At 50.7% G+C, this 15,173-nt stretch overlaps 1 protein-coding gene across 1 annotated transcript in view; it reads left to right on the top strand.

Moving 5' to 3' along the window:
• Capn13 (calpain 13) overlaps positions 1-15,173 on the top strand; it is a 50,627-nt gene that overhangs the window by 16,479 nt on the left and 18,975 nt on the right. The window contains exons 5-8 of the mRNA XM_027933536.2: positions 5,358-5,532; positions 6,398-6,472; positions 10,663-10,748; positions 14,252-14,326. Of these exons, the coding sequence (XP_027789337.2) occupies positions 5,358-5,532; positions 6,398-6,472; positions 10,663-10,748; positions 14,252-14,326 (411 nt within the window). The remainder of the gene's footprint in view (positions 1-5,357; positions 5,533-6,397; positions 6,473-10,662; positions 10,749-14,251; positions 14,327-15,173) is intronic.

Below are 15,173 nucleotides of genomic sequence, written 5' to 3'. Positions count from 1 at the left end.
AAAGTGGTTCTAAGACCCCACATGGATTCTGAAACCCACAGGTGCTAAAGGTTCTTATATAAAATGGTGTAGTGTTTGTATACAACCTATGCACATCCTCCTGTATGCTTTGAATCATCTCTCCATTACATGTAATACCTAATGCAATGTAAATGCTCTGCAAATTGTTGTTAAACTGTATTGTTTAGGGAATAGTGGACAAGGAAAGACTGCACATGCTTTCTACAGACCCAGTTTTCCTCCCAATAGTCTTGATCCGTGGTTAGTTGAGTCGTGGATGTGGAGCCTACAGATACAGGGGGCTGACTGAGTGATACCTCGGTTGAAGTCCAGTGAGAGGGCAGAGGAGAAACTGAGCCTGACTGTCCGACCCACAGAGAGACAGGCTGAGTCTGTAGGAGGAGGCAGCATCCGAGTGAGGCGGGAAGAATGGGGGATCCTCCGCAATAGGGGACTTAGGGGCAGAAGCAGCCCCATCAGAGAGTGCGTCAGGCAAAGATATCAACAGGGCACTTCAAGCTGAGGTCCAGGCAGCTGGAGGCCTGGCATGGCTGACGTGAGGTGGCAGTGGGTGTGGGTATGGGGCAGCTTTTGCCCATTCTCACCCATTCTCCTGTGCTCTGCACACTATGCTCAGGGACTAGCTTCTGGTGCTGACAGGCTGAGGACTTATAGCATCTGACTCACGTTTCACCTGGGCTTTGGGGCTGGCTTTTATTCAATGGATGTCTCCCAAGCATCTCCCCAGATGCCAGGCACTGGGGTTGGCACTGGGACAGACTCTCAGGCTGTGTGTGAGGAAGAGGGCACTGTCATAAAGCCCCTTACAGATGAACAGATGCTCAGACTTTCCAGAATCAGAAAAATGCAAATAAAAAGAATAATAAAACACCTCTTCACTCCTAGGAGACTGCAGAGGTTAGAATTCTGGATAATGCCGAGTGTTTGCCAGGAATCCTCGAAGAGCCCTGAAGAAGGGCCACAAAACAGCCTTCTGAATAGCCACTCCACAACAGATTAGTGACATGCACATCTCACACCCTGAAAGACACTCCTAGAGGGACACTCAGGAGACAAGTCTAAGGCTGTTCCTGACAGTGCTGTGGGGGTGCAGATTGGATCTATGATGGCACCTATCACCAGGTGCATAGGTACCATGGGGCAGATGTGCTCATGTGGAAAGCCACACAGTAGTTGGAAGCCTCAGATCCAATAGACAAGACACATAGGAATGTCTTCAGAGGCCAGGTACTGAGAGAGTGGGGCAAGAGACTCTGAGCAATAAAACACAAAGTTATTTATGGGAAAGAAACCATGCCTCAGAAACTATACACTTGACAGGGACACATGAGAGTGAGCAGTTATCCCTCCCAGGGCAAAGGCCACACAGAGAGCCACACCCTGGAGAAGAAAATGAGCAGGCGGGGGTTCCAGGATCATCACAACCAGACCCTCATTTCACACGTGGGGAAGCCCAGCTTCCCAGCAGTTGGAGGTGGCAGGTGTAGGTAACCTGAATCAGCCGAGGCCTCTAGCACCTGACCAGGGGACCCCAGTTATCAGGACTGCAGCCCTGGCTGCATCCAATCCTAGGCCCTCTGGGGTGGTAATAATACCATAGTCCTCCCAAGTTCCTGACTTCTGGAACCTACAACCTAAGGAGCAAGGAGCCCGAGTCCTCTTGGGGTACATTCTTTTTTTCTCAGGCAGCTTGTGAAAAACCGAGGTTGTTGCTCATTTCCAGTGTTAGGAAGAGCTGTTCGTTAGGCACAGGAAAATGAAGCCCAGATAACAGCAGTGGTTGTTGAACTGGCGCACATGTTTGGGGAGGTTAATTCACTTCTAAGCTACTTACAAAAATACTGCCATTATCTTTCCAGCATGGATCCCGCCCCCATCAGTCCAGGGCCTCCTTTTTCTCTTATGTGAAAGGGGGTAGCGTGGAGGTTCACTGGGAGAATTAGAAAGCCGCAGAATGAAATGATGACTTTGACCCCATTTTGTTAACAGCTGACCTAAAGCAATCATTCAGCTTGAAAAGAAATGGGAAAGTAGACCTGGAATCCACATTCCACTGCCCAAAGAAATCTAGCAGAGGGTAAAATGTTTCAAACTATTAAAGCCATTTAAAAGCTTTGCCCCCACCCATCCAAAGAAGGAAGCTAGAGAATGCAGGAGTGAGTCAAATAGAATTAGAGCACTCCTCGAGAGCTGGAGGGGACTTCTGTGAGTATTGAACGATCCCTTTTTCTGTGAAAGGTGAGGAAACTGAGGGTTAGAGAGGTGAAAAGGCTTGTCCAAGGTCACACAGCATTTGAGGCCAAGCTGGTGCAATAACTGTTCTCCCTGTCACATACTTTCCCACCAGTCCTCAATAATGTTAGTCCTACAGAAAGAGATTTGTCTTCTTGCTTTGGATAACTCTGTGCCTGGCACATGGAGACTGTAGCACACGTGTGGAAAACACGTCTGTCCATGTACAGAGCCCCTCTTTTGCTGCAGGGGTGTAGGCAGCTGCCAAATAAGCATGGGGATTCCAAACTTTCAACTATCCTTGTACCTGAGGATTCTGGAAATGAATTGGTCAAGTCAGTCAAATGTGGGGGGAAGAAATCCATGTTTGGGGATTCTTTTCCCCAGAGGTTATAAAATAGAGAGCAGATTAGGTACAAAATCTGGCAGGCTGCATACTACCCTTCATAAAGTCTCTGCAGGTGAGAATTGCAGTATTTCAGCATCCTGTCTGGCTCGGATTTAGACATCTGTATTCTTCCCTCTCGTATCATTGCAGGCAGATAGACATTTCCCCCAAATAAAGCTGAAGCAGAGAAATAAGGACAAGACTCTCGGAATTCCTGGGTTCTGGTGTCAGGGTTTAGTGACAAGGTGGCAAGCCCAGTTCTCTCTCTTTCTATTTCCTGTCAGCCAAGGGGACTAAGAATAGTTGCCGCGTTCCTGAGCATCAGCGGGATCCTTGAGCTCCTGTTTGGAAAGCAGAGCGATAACTCCTTGTCAAAACACCCAGCTGCTGCTGGGACTAGCTTTGTGAACACTGCAGACAGACAGTGAGAGAAGATTCTGGAAGTCCTGGAGGGGTGCTGGCCTTGGGAGTCAGGAAAGGGGTGTTTCTGGTGACTACAGAACAGTGTGGGTGGGAGACCTCAGATGAGACCCAGGGCCACTGAGATAGCCAGGGAGGGGACAGAGCCCTCCACTGCTGTCCTGGGGTGGCCATGATGCAGCCCTGGAGGGTTTGGGCAGGAAGGGGCTATTGCAATGAGGTACTAGTGGGCTCCAAAACAGGCTCCAGAACCCCAGCCTGGAACCTTCAGTAGCTCCAGCAATGACAAGTGTGACCTCAAGAACTGAATGCTGAGACCCAGTTGGGCACTATTTTGATCAAAGGGTGGCTCTGCAGTTGACTGAGCAAGTGCTCCTGAGATAAGAGTCTCCTATCAGTCCTAACCCAGGGTCAGGGAGAGGGAGAGGGAGAGGGGATGATAAGATCAGAACCAGTTTTAAAACAAGTTGGGTAAATCTGTCACATGGTGGTTCCTGTAGAATTGCCCCTTTGTTCTGTGGGTCCTTAACTTTCTTTAGCAACTGTCTTTCTAAGCCGTCTAGGGCATCTGTGCTGTATTCTACTCGATATGTATTTGCTGAAGTGAGTTTATTGGAATTTTAGGTAGTTTCCTGGAAAAGTGACCTAGGTGGAAACAAGGTGAGAAAGAAGAGTCTGGGCTCCAAGAGCATCAAATCCACCTTGCTCTTTCCAGCTGAGTGGCCAAAGACAGGGCAGGGCAGGGACTTGTCCAAGGCCAAAGACACTGTAAAGGCCGCAATGGGCATGGATCTAGGGCCCGACTCACATCTGATTTTGCAGCACTAGAACAAAAAATGGCACAGCAAGGTTCCCCCAGCCCACACCTGCTGCCTGCCACCTGTCAAAGGCCCTGTCTCTGCTTGCTAGAGACAGGAATGTACAGGACTCTGGAAAAAATCCTGAGTCTCAGAGATGACAAAGGCAAGGGCAGCAGCCACTGGGCAACTTTGAAGCCAGGAGGCAACCCTAGGCCCTGCTGCCCTCTGCGTCCCTGCTGCCTGTCCTGTGTGATTGCCCTGGATGGATTTGAGGATTCCACTGAAAGACAGTTCACCCCACTGACAGGAACTAGACGACCCACCCCACCCCACCCCGCCTGCAAAGTAAATAGGATATGTCTTGTCCCAGCTTCAGTGGAACCACTGTGACTGGTGGAACCACAGGCCGCTCCCTTCCCTATTGCTGGCCCCGTCACCAGCTCTTCAGGTGCTGGGGGTCTCCCCACTGCGATTCTTTCTCCTTGGAATACCTGTACCTCTTTCCTTACCTGGATGAACCTTGACTCAGAGGGTCCCTCCCAGAAGTCTTCCCTAGACCCCAGGTTAGGTTCGGCCTGTCCTCTCTGATCCACAGGGATCCCCCATGTTTGTAGCAAATACACACCCAAGAAGGGCCAAGAAACCTGGTATATTGTTATTATGACCCCCTTCTAAGGAGAGTGTGTCCTGATGTCTCATGTTGACACCAGTGTTACAGAGCCAGGTGCACACGATCCACTCACCAGCAGTGATCCCCACAGCCCCACAAGGCAGGTGCTGTTCATGCCCATTTCCCAGATGAACCCTCGAAACCTTCAGCCTCTTCTCAGGGATTGAGGGCTCAAGAGCTCCGAGGCCAGGGGTTGGGCCCAGGTGGTCTGTGATGAGCCACTGAGGCTTGCGGCAGAATCCAGAGTAGGGCAAGATAGGGACATAGAGACTGGGTATATTGAGGGGTATAGATGAAAAAACTGAAAGCCCAGTGGTGGTGGGTGGTGGGAGATGGGAAGAGGTCTGAGGATGACAATCTGAGGGAATCTTATGTCAGATTTGTCCCTTTCTGTGTTACCTGAGTAAAGCCACCTTATCTCCCTGCTGATTCCAGGCTGGTTCTGGAAACAGAAGCTCTCGATCAGGGTCTGCCCAGGGTGGAAACAGGCTTTTTGCTGCTTATCCCTGCTGGAAGGCAGGGACGGGGTCTTGCTTGTCTTTGGACACATAACTGGTGTGCTCCCTAGCCTGGCCCCTAATGTGGGCCTGGCACACAGTCAGGGCTTAGCACGTTGTCCGGCTGAACAAGGAGTATTAGATACTCATTAAATAACACCCAGTGTTTACTAAGGGCTTGTCATGTTCTTTGTTCCTGGGTGGTTGTCCTCCAGAGTGGACCAAGCCAGTCCTCACCTGGGAACCCTGCAGAGGGTCAGTGTGCAATCTCCCTTCCTGATGTGTCTCCTCAAAGGCGTCTGAATGCTGATATGACTTCCCTCTCCCAGGTTGCGTGGATCCTACTCAGACCTGCACTATGGCTACATCGAAAACGCCCTGGTGGACCTCACAGGAGGGGTGGTCACCACTGTCAACCTGCACTCCTCCCCTTCTGATCTGCTGATGGCAGTAAAGATGGCGGCCGAGACAGGCTCCCTGATGACTTGCGCCACCCCAAATGGGGTGAGTAGATGAGGAGCCCCTTTGCACTGTTCCAGTCTTTGCCCCCCACCGCCCAAGTGTCCAGCCAAGCACCCAAAGTCGGGGAGGGGAAAGGCAAGGGCCACGGTGGAGCATTTGCTGGTGAGCTTTACCCTGCTCACAGCTCACCTCGTCTAATCCCAGTAGCCCTCCCTCTGAAGTGAGGAGTGCAGAAATCACTTCCCAGAAGAGGACACAGGCTGAGGGGTAAGCAGGGTGTTCCACACACAGCCAGAAAGTGCTGAGCAGGGACTCTGGTGCTACTGCCTTCAAAGCCTGGACCTACTACTTCTTCCTGACCAGGAGCCTGATAACCTGGGGGTCATCACTCACTGCATAAGGCAGTTCCTGCTGCTATGAGGAGCTTCTTTGTATTCTGTTTTGGGTTTATAAGGCCAGCACGTCTCATTTTGAAAAGCTTGAGGGGATCCTCCAAGGTATTTGAGTCTGTTAGGCAAGGTCTGTGCCCTATCCATGGGACACTTCCTGCACTCTTTAAATGTATGGGTTTGGAATCCCACTTCTCTAACCCAAAATGCCACCAGAGATCTACAGTAGATCAGAGATCTACAATGCACTTTCAGTCCCCGTTGCTCATTTCAGGGGCCTCAGCAGAATCCCTGCCTCCTGCTCTCTATTCAGGACACATTCTGTGCTGGGTCTTGTCCATCCTGGGTGGTTGGTGGAGCAAACAGCCCAGATCATCAGGACTCTGTGGTGTTCCTTCAGCCATGCGGCAGTCTCCTGGACCCTCAGTCACCCTCCGGCTATCATCTCTGCCTCTCTATAAGAGAGTTCTGCACACGGGGAGGGAACTCAGTGCTTGGTCTGCTTTTCTCCTCTGCAGCCAACCGCTGGGGCCCAGGTGATGAAGAACGGGCTGGTGAGTCAGCACGCCTACACCGTGACCGGGGCTGAGAAGGTGAGGCTGGCCGGATGGCCTGGCGTCCTGCCCCTGGGTTCTGCCCTGGGGTTCTTGCCCCTCTCAACAGGAGCCAGAATCCCATGCCTCCAGCAAGCCCAGCAAAGCTGACATGTGTCCCTCCTACCCTCACAGTGGCAACTTCCGTGGGCAGCCTCGCTCCCTGGTCTTCAACGAGGAGTTCTGGTACCCAGGACCCTCTGTCTCAGGAACTGCTCAGTGACCTTGCTCTCCCTAAAATGATCTCAGGTCAGAGCCTCTAGCTAGGCCAGGGATTAGTCCTAAAAGAAGGCAGAAGGATCCTGCTGTTAAGTCAGGGCTGGGGTGATGTGCCCTGGGATGTTCACGCTAAACTGATAGAACAAAGATACTCTAAACTACAGGGGCTGAACCAAGATAAATTTCACTTTTCTCTTGGTTAAGCAGACAATTGGGTCTCGTAGTTGGCTTTGCCATCCTCAAGAGGGGCCGTCCACCTAAGAGCCCAAGACAGCTGCTCTGAGTCCCTCATCTCCCAGTCAGCAGAGGAGAAAGAAACCTAATTTAATCCTGTGGCCACACCAAAGCCCAAGGGAGGCTGGGAGACACACCATCTAGCCGGCTTCCATGTGCCCAGATGAAACATGATTCCTGTGGAAGAAAGGGGGGTGGGGGACAGCACTAGAGGGCAATCTTTCCCCAGATGCATGAACTGCCGTGGGTGGACAGAGATGTGTGTAATTGCTGTGTGGGCATGAATGGTCTCCACTGAAGTCCAGCTTTTTCCATTCATGTGGGGAGAAGCTGAAGCCTGATGGGAAAAAAAAAAAAAACAAAACGCTTTTTGCAAGGTCATGGAACAGCAGCAAGAAAAATGGCCCATTGAGGGACCTCGTTTCCCTATCCCCATCTGTGCTTGTTGTGCAGCCGGAGCAATTCCACTTGCCAGTCTTGTGAGGTTTCTTGCTAATGGCCCACCTCTTTATTTCCCATTTCCCACTACCTCTAGGCCCTAAGAGACAGAGTTCCAAACTCCAAAGTGTCTGTCTCACAGGGACTTGCGGACCAGGATCGCTGAGTGTCAGCTTCAATTTGTGGCTTTCTCAAACTACCCCCCCCCATATCGATCCGTTTCTCCTGGCCATTGACTGAGGCCAGTCGCTCCATTGTTTCATGTTTTACTGAGTGTCTCAATTCACAGAACAGGGCCAGTATCTCCTGTCTCCTGACTGCCTCCCTAAGGTAAATCAACAAGGAACTGCCCCTCTGCGTTAGGTGCCTACTAGAAGAGATCTGGCACCTAATAAATGTTTGCTGGATCAATGGGTAATTGCGCTAGCATGAGTGTATGAATGGATTTGTCTTTGGCCTGTGACCATAACATTGCAGATCCACCATCACAGAACAGAGCAAGGAGCCCACAAAACATTTCCCACCAGCAAGAAAAATCTCCCTGATCACCGGAAGCCCGAAGAGATCTCAGTCACAGTGGCTCCAGACTCCAGTCCTCCAAACTGTACTACAAACCCTTGCCTGAGTTCTCAGTGGGACAATCAGTACCATCATCACCCCTGACCACATATGAACACTGTGCAGTGTGAAGCTCCCCTGCCCCAGATGTGGACAAGTCTGGGGATGGAAATAGCTTTTATCTTCAGCTTTTTCCACTTTCCATGCTGTCTGGACTCTTGTGTGGATAAGACCTTGCCACTGATTCCAAATGGGGAAAAGAGAGTGGTGATCAAGTGACATCCGCCATGTTGGTCATGGGAAGAAGGAGTGGTCTGAATGGAGCACCTCACCTGGGATGATGGATGATCAAAAGACCATGTCTTCTGTGGTCCATCCCACCCTGCCTTTCTGAGCAGCTGACCCTTTGCAGAAGGTGCCTTTAGGAGCACTAGCCTAAAGATCCTCTGTGAAAACAGGTTTCCAAACACATTTGGGAAAAATGCAGGTCACTATTTCCCTTTCTGGGAAACTCGCAATATACATTAGCAGTTTAAAGGTTCTGAGAAGGTCTGTATTAATAAGATAAGTACTACATGGTTTTAATTTACCATTAGCCATGAAACCATATTTTCTGGGAAAAACTATCAATGGCCAATGGAACATATTCAAAAGAATACATCTGAGGAGCTACTATTCCAGGGTAGGTAACCTGGGCCACCTCTTGCCCAATGACACCTTTTCTAAGAGAGTTGGCCAAAGTAAGGAGCTAAGGTCGGCAGCCAGGGCAGTGAAGAAACTGAGTCAGTCCACTCTTACCTGTAGCCATGACCTTGCCTCAAATGTGACCCTTGCACCCCTTGCCAAGCTCCATGTGGTCACTAGTAGGGGACCATCATAAAGGACACCATCACACATGGCCCAGACTTCGACTTGGTCAAGGAATCCTCCTCCAGGGAGAGGAGGCTATAACGCTGAGCCACCAGTGTTAAGATTAAACCAGCCCATAAATGTAGCCTGCTTTTTAATCTTCTCATCCTCCCTCCAGGCAGGACACAGACAGGAAGATAAATGAAATTGGCATTTTTTATTATGCACCTAGCTCCGCAGTGACTCCCCTGAGCAAGGGGGGTGAGTGTTTATCGGCATGCCTCATTTAGCCTGCTCCCAGCCCCTTTGAATCACTGGCTGCTTTCCTTCCATGTGCCCAACTGAGCCCCTGACTATCCGTTGGGCATTGAGGGTGGCTCATTAAGCTCTGTGGGCCACCGGGCAACCATTTCTCATGTCCCTGCTCAGTGGACTCCGGCAGGTGCTGGCAGCTAATGATGAACTGTGTGCAAGGCCTTGGGGTAGATCAGGGAGGGGTGGGAACTCTGTATCAGGAGACCCTGTGGTGGCACCAAAAGCCAGAGCATGTTCCACTGTGGTGCTGGCCAGAGATGGGGCAGACAAGAGAGCAACAGGAAAGACCCTCATCCCAGCCAAGTTCCAGAGCCCCCATGTGGCCATATTACTTCTCAGGGCAATGCCCTGTTGGCAACTGGGCCAGGGGGATCAAGGGTTAATTTTGAGGCCAAGATCACAGCCACATCTCAGAAGGAGTCTTTATCTATGTCCAATTTCAAGATTAAGAGCCTGGTCTTTGGAGAGGAACAGTATCTAGGATAAGAATTCTGCCCCACTCCTGGCTTACTTTGAGGCCTTGGGAATCTGGCTTACCCTCTCTGATGCTCAGTTTTGTCCTCTGCAAGACAAGTAACCATCTACTCCAGAGGACTGCACCTGAGGTAAGGCAAGTTAGCCGGCCCCTAGCTCTGAGCCCCGCCTCCACATATGGTCTTCTCTGAACCCTGATGCGCTGCTCAGTTTTCTCAGCCCTTCTGACCTACAGTCAGTGGACTCACTCGCTCCCACCTTCTGCTCTCTGCTCAGAGGGCCTTAGCACAGATCAATATCCCAGCTACAACTCGATCATATTTTAATCCCCCCCTCCAGGCCGAGAGCTCTAAGCCTCCGAAAATGGAGGTTTTAGGGTGTGCTGTTGTTTCTTGTACCTTTCCTACAGTCCTGCCTTTGGATTAGTGGGAATAAAGGAGCCAGGGTGCGACCTCAGTATCAGATGAGTGACAATATGCAGTGCTTGGCCACTGCAGGTCATCTGCTCTTAGAGGCTTCTGGCCAGCAGGATGAGGTGCAGGATGAGGAGGTCTAGCCTCAGCCCCTCGGTTCCCAGGCTGTCCCAGTGTCACAGCGGCCTTCTCTGCCCTCTGCCTTCACGACAGCACTATGGAGATCGCACTGTAGCTTCCCACAAGAGCTGGCAGGGAAGGGGGCTCTGTCCCTGGGATAGAGATACCTACTTGTGACAGGGGGTGGAGGAGGCTGGGGACCCATAAAGATCTGTCCTCTGCAGCCAGAAGCTACATCCTCTGCTATTTATCTGCTATTAAATCTGAGCTCACCCAGGTTCTTGGATGCAGTCGGAGACTATGATAAAGTGGCACCTGCCCTGCAAAGGGCTCAGCAGAATGAGGGGCCATTTTCTTCTCTATCTCATTCCAACTCCATGCAGGCAGCAAGAAAGACATTGATTTTTTTTTTTTTCCTTTCAATTTTTTTTTTTTTCCTGGCTGCAGCCAAATGAGGTCAGAAGTTAAATTAGTCCTCGGAGATAAAGAAGCAGCTGCATTCATATTCCCTCTTTCTGCTGACTTTTGCCAGAGAGCCCTGACAGTTTCCTTTTCTGTTTTTTGTTACAGATTCAGTACAAGAGGGGCTGGGAAGAAATCATCCGCCTGTGGAACCCCTGGGGCAAAACAGAATGGAGAGGGCGCTGGGGAGACGGGTATGGCTTCTCACTGAGAGCTCAGCGTCCTGCCTGGGCAGATATTACTTCAGGCCTGTCCAGCTCACAGCTAGGTGTGGCTGCCCGTCCACTTCACACTCCCATGATGCCATTCTCTAGTGTCTATCAGGCAACGACAGTGTGCCCTCTGTACAGTGTGCTCTGTGCTGCTGGGTGGGTGCTATGAGGTATGTACAGATGATAAGACCCTCCAGGACACGAAAGTCTAGGGCTGAGAACCCACATACCCAGGGCAGGTGGCAGGGCAGGGCTGAGCCCCTACTTGGAAAGAGAGAGGTAGAGAGGCTCATCCCTGAAAGAGAGCCCATGGAGTCACATCTGGGGGAACTGGGGAAACCAAGACAAAGGTCTGAACAATCTTTTTACTCCACCTACTCAGGTCAGGCCTGCCTGCTCATCTGGACTCCCAGGTGTCCCAGGAGTCTGCAGGGGCACCTTGTTCATGATAGGAGTAAATGGAGTAGATGGATCTCCAGTGTCCAGAGGAGCATGCCCTGGTAGGGTCCAGCTGTATGGTCAGCAGCCAGGGGACAATCCCTGGTGTCCCACCCACCCCCACCCAACTGAGAATGTGCAGGTGGCCCTGGGAAAGGTCGAGGGTCAGCAATAGGTTGCTTGCTTCTCCTGGCAGCCCAAGAGGCACTCCTCTGAGGACCTGGGCAGATGTGTGAAATGCATCACAACAGTGGCCACAGCCTTGTTGCCGGTGGGGGTGGGGGTGGGGAGCGTTAGGGGAAAGGAAATGCAACACCTTCAGACAGGACACAGGACCCAGTGAGCAGTGGAAAGCAGCGCCCAGAGCACAGCGGGTTCTGAAAGGTGGGCGCAGTCAGCTGGCTCCAGACCCCACTGCCCTCTGCCCAGACCCAGCCTGCAGCCCTGCCAGGCTGTGGCACCACTGCTCCAATTCTCTGAGAGACCCAGTGGCTGGTGTCTACCTGGCACATGTGGGAACTCAGCAAATGTTGAGATGAAGGTTTAATGGGGGTAGGGGATGAGTAGAAAAGCAAGGGAGGGAGGAAAGAAAGGAGGAAACAGCAAAATGAATTTGTAGACGCCCCCTGGAGAACAGGGCCCCTGAATCCAGCCACAGAAGGGAAACAAACTTGCAAAACCATGAACCAGTCCAACCTGGCAATGTCTTCCTCACCCCGTCCCCTTCCTCCTTTTTCTCTTGCCTTTATTCTTTCTTTCTCCTCAGGGGTCTCCTTTTCCCTTTCAACATAAATTCTAGAATCCTCTCCCTTTTCAAGTTCTTCTTGTCCGCCATTACCCCGAGCTGTCAAATATGGCACAGTAGGTGATTTGATTTAGCCAGAACCCCTAGTTTGGGGTTGGCTATTAGAGGTAGGAGTAGAGCAAAGGCCGGTGGCAAGGACAGATTCTGTAGGCTGGGGAGCAGGCAATATTCTCCCAAGAGTTGCTATTTCATCCATGTCCCTGTGCTAAGCCTCGAATGACCTGTAAGGGACACCAGAGATCAGGGAAAGACAGTGCCCCGTGGATGGACATGTTGGGAAGAATGTCATAGACTGGATTGAACATGAGTTGCCTTTGCAGGGAGGGAATATGCTACACTTCAGAAGGGACACTGGGTAAGAGGGCCAGCATCCCACCATCCCTGACCAGGAATATGTGTAATCTGCTCAAGGCTAACAAGCTGGCCTCAGTCAGAAGAAGTGCAGAGAGGGGGGCTGGGGCTGGATGGCCGGATGCCAGCTGAGAAGCTGGGATTTATTCCTTACAGGCTCAGGCATGAAGGGGAGCCATGCCTGCAGAGAGGGGATCTAGCAGCACCGGCTCTGTAGGATCATGTCCCTTGTGAATGCTGAGGGTTGCCACCTCCCAGCAAAACCCAGGCTGGAAGGAAGCAGTGGGGTCCGCATAATCACTGTCTCCATGCAGGTGGTCGATTTCTTCCTACTTTTTAGGAATGGAGATGGATGGAGGGAGCTGGATGGTCTAATCTCAGCCATAATTGAAATTTCAGTCGCACACACTTAAAGGCAAACTTACATGAGTCGATAGAGTATTGATTTACACTACATTTATTTTCCCTTACACACTGCAGAAAATGTAATTATCACTTAATTATAAAATTGCCATTTTACAATAACACATCTGACTGCCTCAGCCTGCAGCCAGAAGCCCGAGTGGTGGTCCCTGCCTTGCTGTCCCAGCACAGAGGTGACCCAGGCTGTCAATGTGAGCTCCTCTACGGGGAAAGATCTCATTAGATTTTGTGCCTCTGGGGCCCATCGCCTATGAGCTTGCCTCTGCTTTGAACAGCAGACTGAAGGAGGGTCTCCCCCTCCCTAGACTCTGGACGAGCTTCATCATCCCAGTGATGTGGACAGTGGTGATTAGTTAACTAAGCAAGGAAGGAAGCAAATCTTCTTGTGTCCTGAGTATGTGACAAGGCACGTGTCAGACCCCTGTGGTGGTATAATGGTACACGAGGCTCCTGGCACTTGGAATCTAGCGAGGGAGGGCAACAATAGCAATACAGGGTGCTGAGACTAAAATAGGAGTGGTGAGGGATGCTGGTGCTCAAAGGAGGGCACCTACTCTGGGTGTGCAGCAGGTGGGTCATCAGGGCCATGGGAGGCTTCCTGGAAGAGGTGCCCTTTAGAAGGAGAGATCAGTGAGAGTTAACAGGTTACAGAACAGAGGGGAGGAAAAGCACTCCAGATGGGGGAACATCAAGGTGAAAGCCAGCCTGTGGGGTTGGAGTGTCTTTTAAAAAATAAAGACATTCGTGACTGCTGGGGCACAGAATGAATTCAAGCACAAGGTGGGGTGGGGAAGTACAGAATTTCCCAGGTAAGTGTCGAGATGTGGGCAGAGGCCAGAGTTTTCTTTAAGGAGGTGGAACTTTGCCTGGAGAGTAATAGGGAACCCCTGGCATGTGTTCAGTAGGGAAATGACATAATCAAGTTCATATTTGAGAACAACGACTTGAATGGCAATGTGGAGAGTAGGTAGGAACGTGGGAAGGACCCAGTAGAGGGAGACCAGGTCAATGTTCAAGGGGGGTGAGGGTGATATGAAGAAGGACAACAAAAGTAGGGGTAGAAGTGAGTGAGTGGCTGCGAGAGGCGTGTAGGAGGCAGAATCGATAAATGAATAATCTTTGGTGACTGTTTAGAGCTGAGGGTACCAAGGGAGAGAGGCAGAGAGGGAGAGAGGAGAGACTCTTCATTTTTCTCAGGCAATAGAGGAGGTAAAGGGTGAGTACGGGCAGATGATTTGAGATCACCATGAGATTCTAGTGGAAATGGGTGGTGGAATATAGATCCATCCAGAGCTCGGCATAGAGGAACAGGCTGGGGACAGGTGTTTGGAAGCCATCAGCATGAGAGAATGACTGAGTCCTTTCCCTAGGAAGTAAAAATGGCCTGTGACAAGTGACCCTGCTAGGGCAACATACGGTTGATATAGAATGCTCTGCGAGATCTCACCCCGTGTCTGTCCACGCACAGGTCCCGGGAATGGCAGGAGACCCGTGACCAGCGGAAAAGCCAACTGTATGAGAACAAGGAAGATGGAGAGTTTTGGTATTAGCCTCTTTAAGAATGCCATTTTGAACCTTTTACCGTTACCCAAACCCTCGGTCCCCCTTTCCCTAAACTTTCATGAGGTTGGAAATGAGAATTGCAGAGACCTGTTTAGAGGGAGCCTATTTCTTCTACAAAGACAAAAAGACTTTGGATGGGACATCATTGTGTTCCCTGTCTTGGTGTGAAAGTCACCTTGGTTATGAGGTACTGGGCTTTCCCAGATATTTTGATGATAAAGGGAATGAGGGCATCCAGGATTTGAAATAACAGCTTCTTGGAAGCCAGGCAACCTGGTTGTCATGCCCATATCTTCCATGTCATCTTGTTGTGACCCTGCATGCAATTCCACAATCTCCCTCTGAAATGAATCTCCAAAAGAGGAGCGGGAAGTTCATTTCTTAACCGGACTCTGGGATTCTGGGTGGGATGTCACTGTCATCACCCAGAAATCAGGCAGACTGGACAACCAGATGCTTTAAAAAGGCAGGTCCCACCATGTGCACACCTCTTAGAGGAGGAAGTGGACATTTCTTGGAGGGGCTTTCGAGTTTACTTAGTGACATATTTAGATGAAATTTAGCAGATGTGAAAAGGAGCCTGGGTTATTAAGAATCAGAGGAACAAATGTAAATTTGAAGTATAAATATCCCCCAATATTTCCACTTTTTTCACAGTAGGAGGTGGGATTTTGGGTGTGGACTCAATTTTGTTTTCATAAAAACCTCAACAGTGGATTTGGCAAAGGGCCCCAGGGAAAAGCCAACTTCCTGGCAGCATGTGGGGCCCACAGCAGAGAGGCTGGCGTGTCCCACTGGTCATGGAGGGCTCATGGTTGGATCAGTGA

The sequence above is a fragment of the Marmota flaviventris genome, chromosome 14 (genome assembly GCF_047511675.1).
Source record: "Marmota flaviventris isolate mMarFla1 chromosome 14, mMarFla1.hap1, whole genome shotgun sequence".
Taxonomy (NCBI): Eukaryota; Metazoa; Chordata; class Mammalia; order Rodentia; family Sciuridae; genus Marmota; species Marmota flaviventris.
Note: the sequence above shows the minus strand (reverse complement) of the source record. Positions and strands in the feature narration are given on the sequence as shown.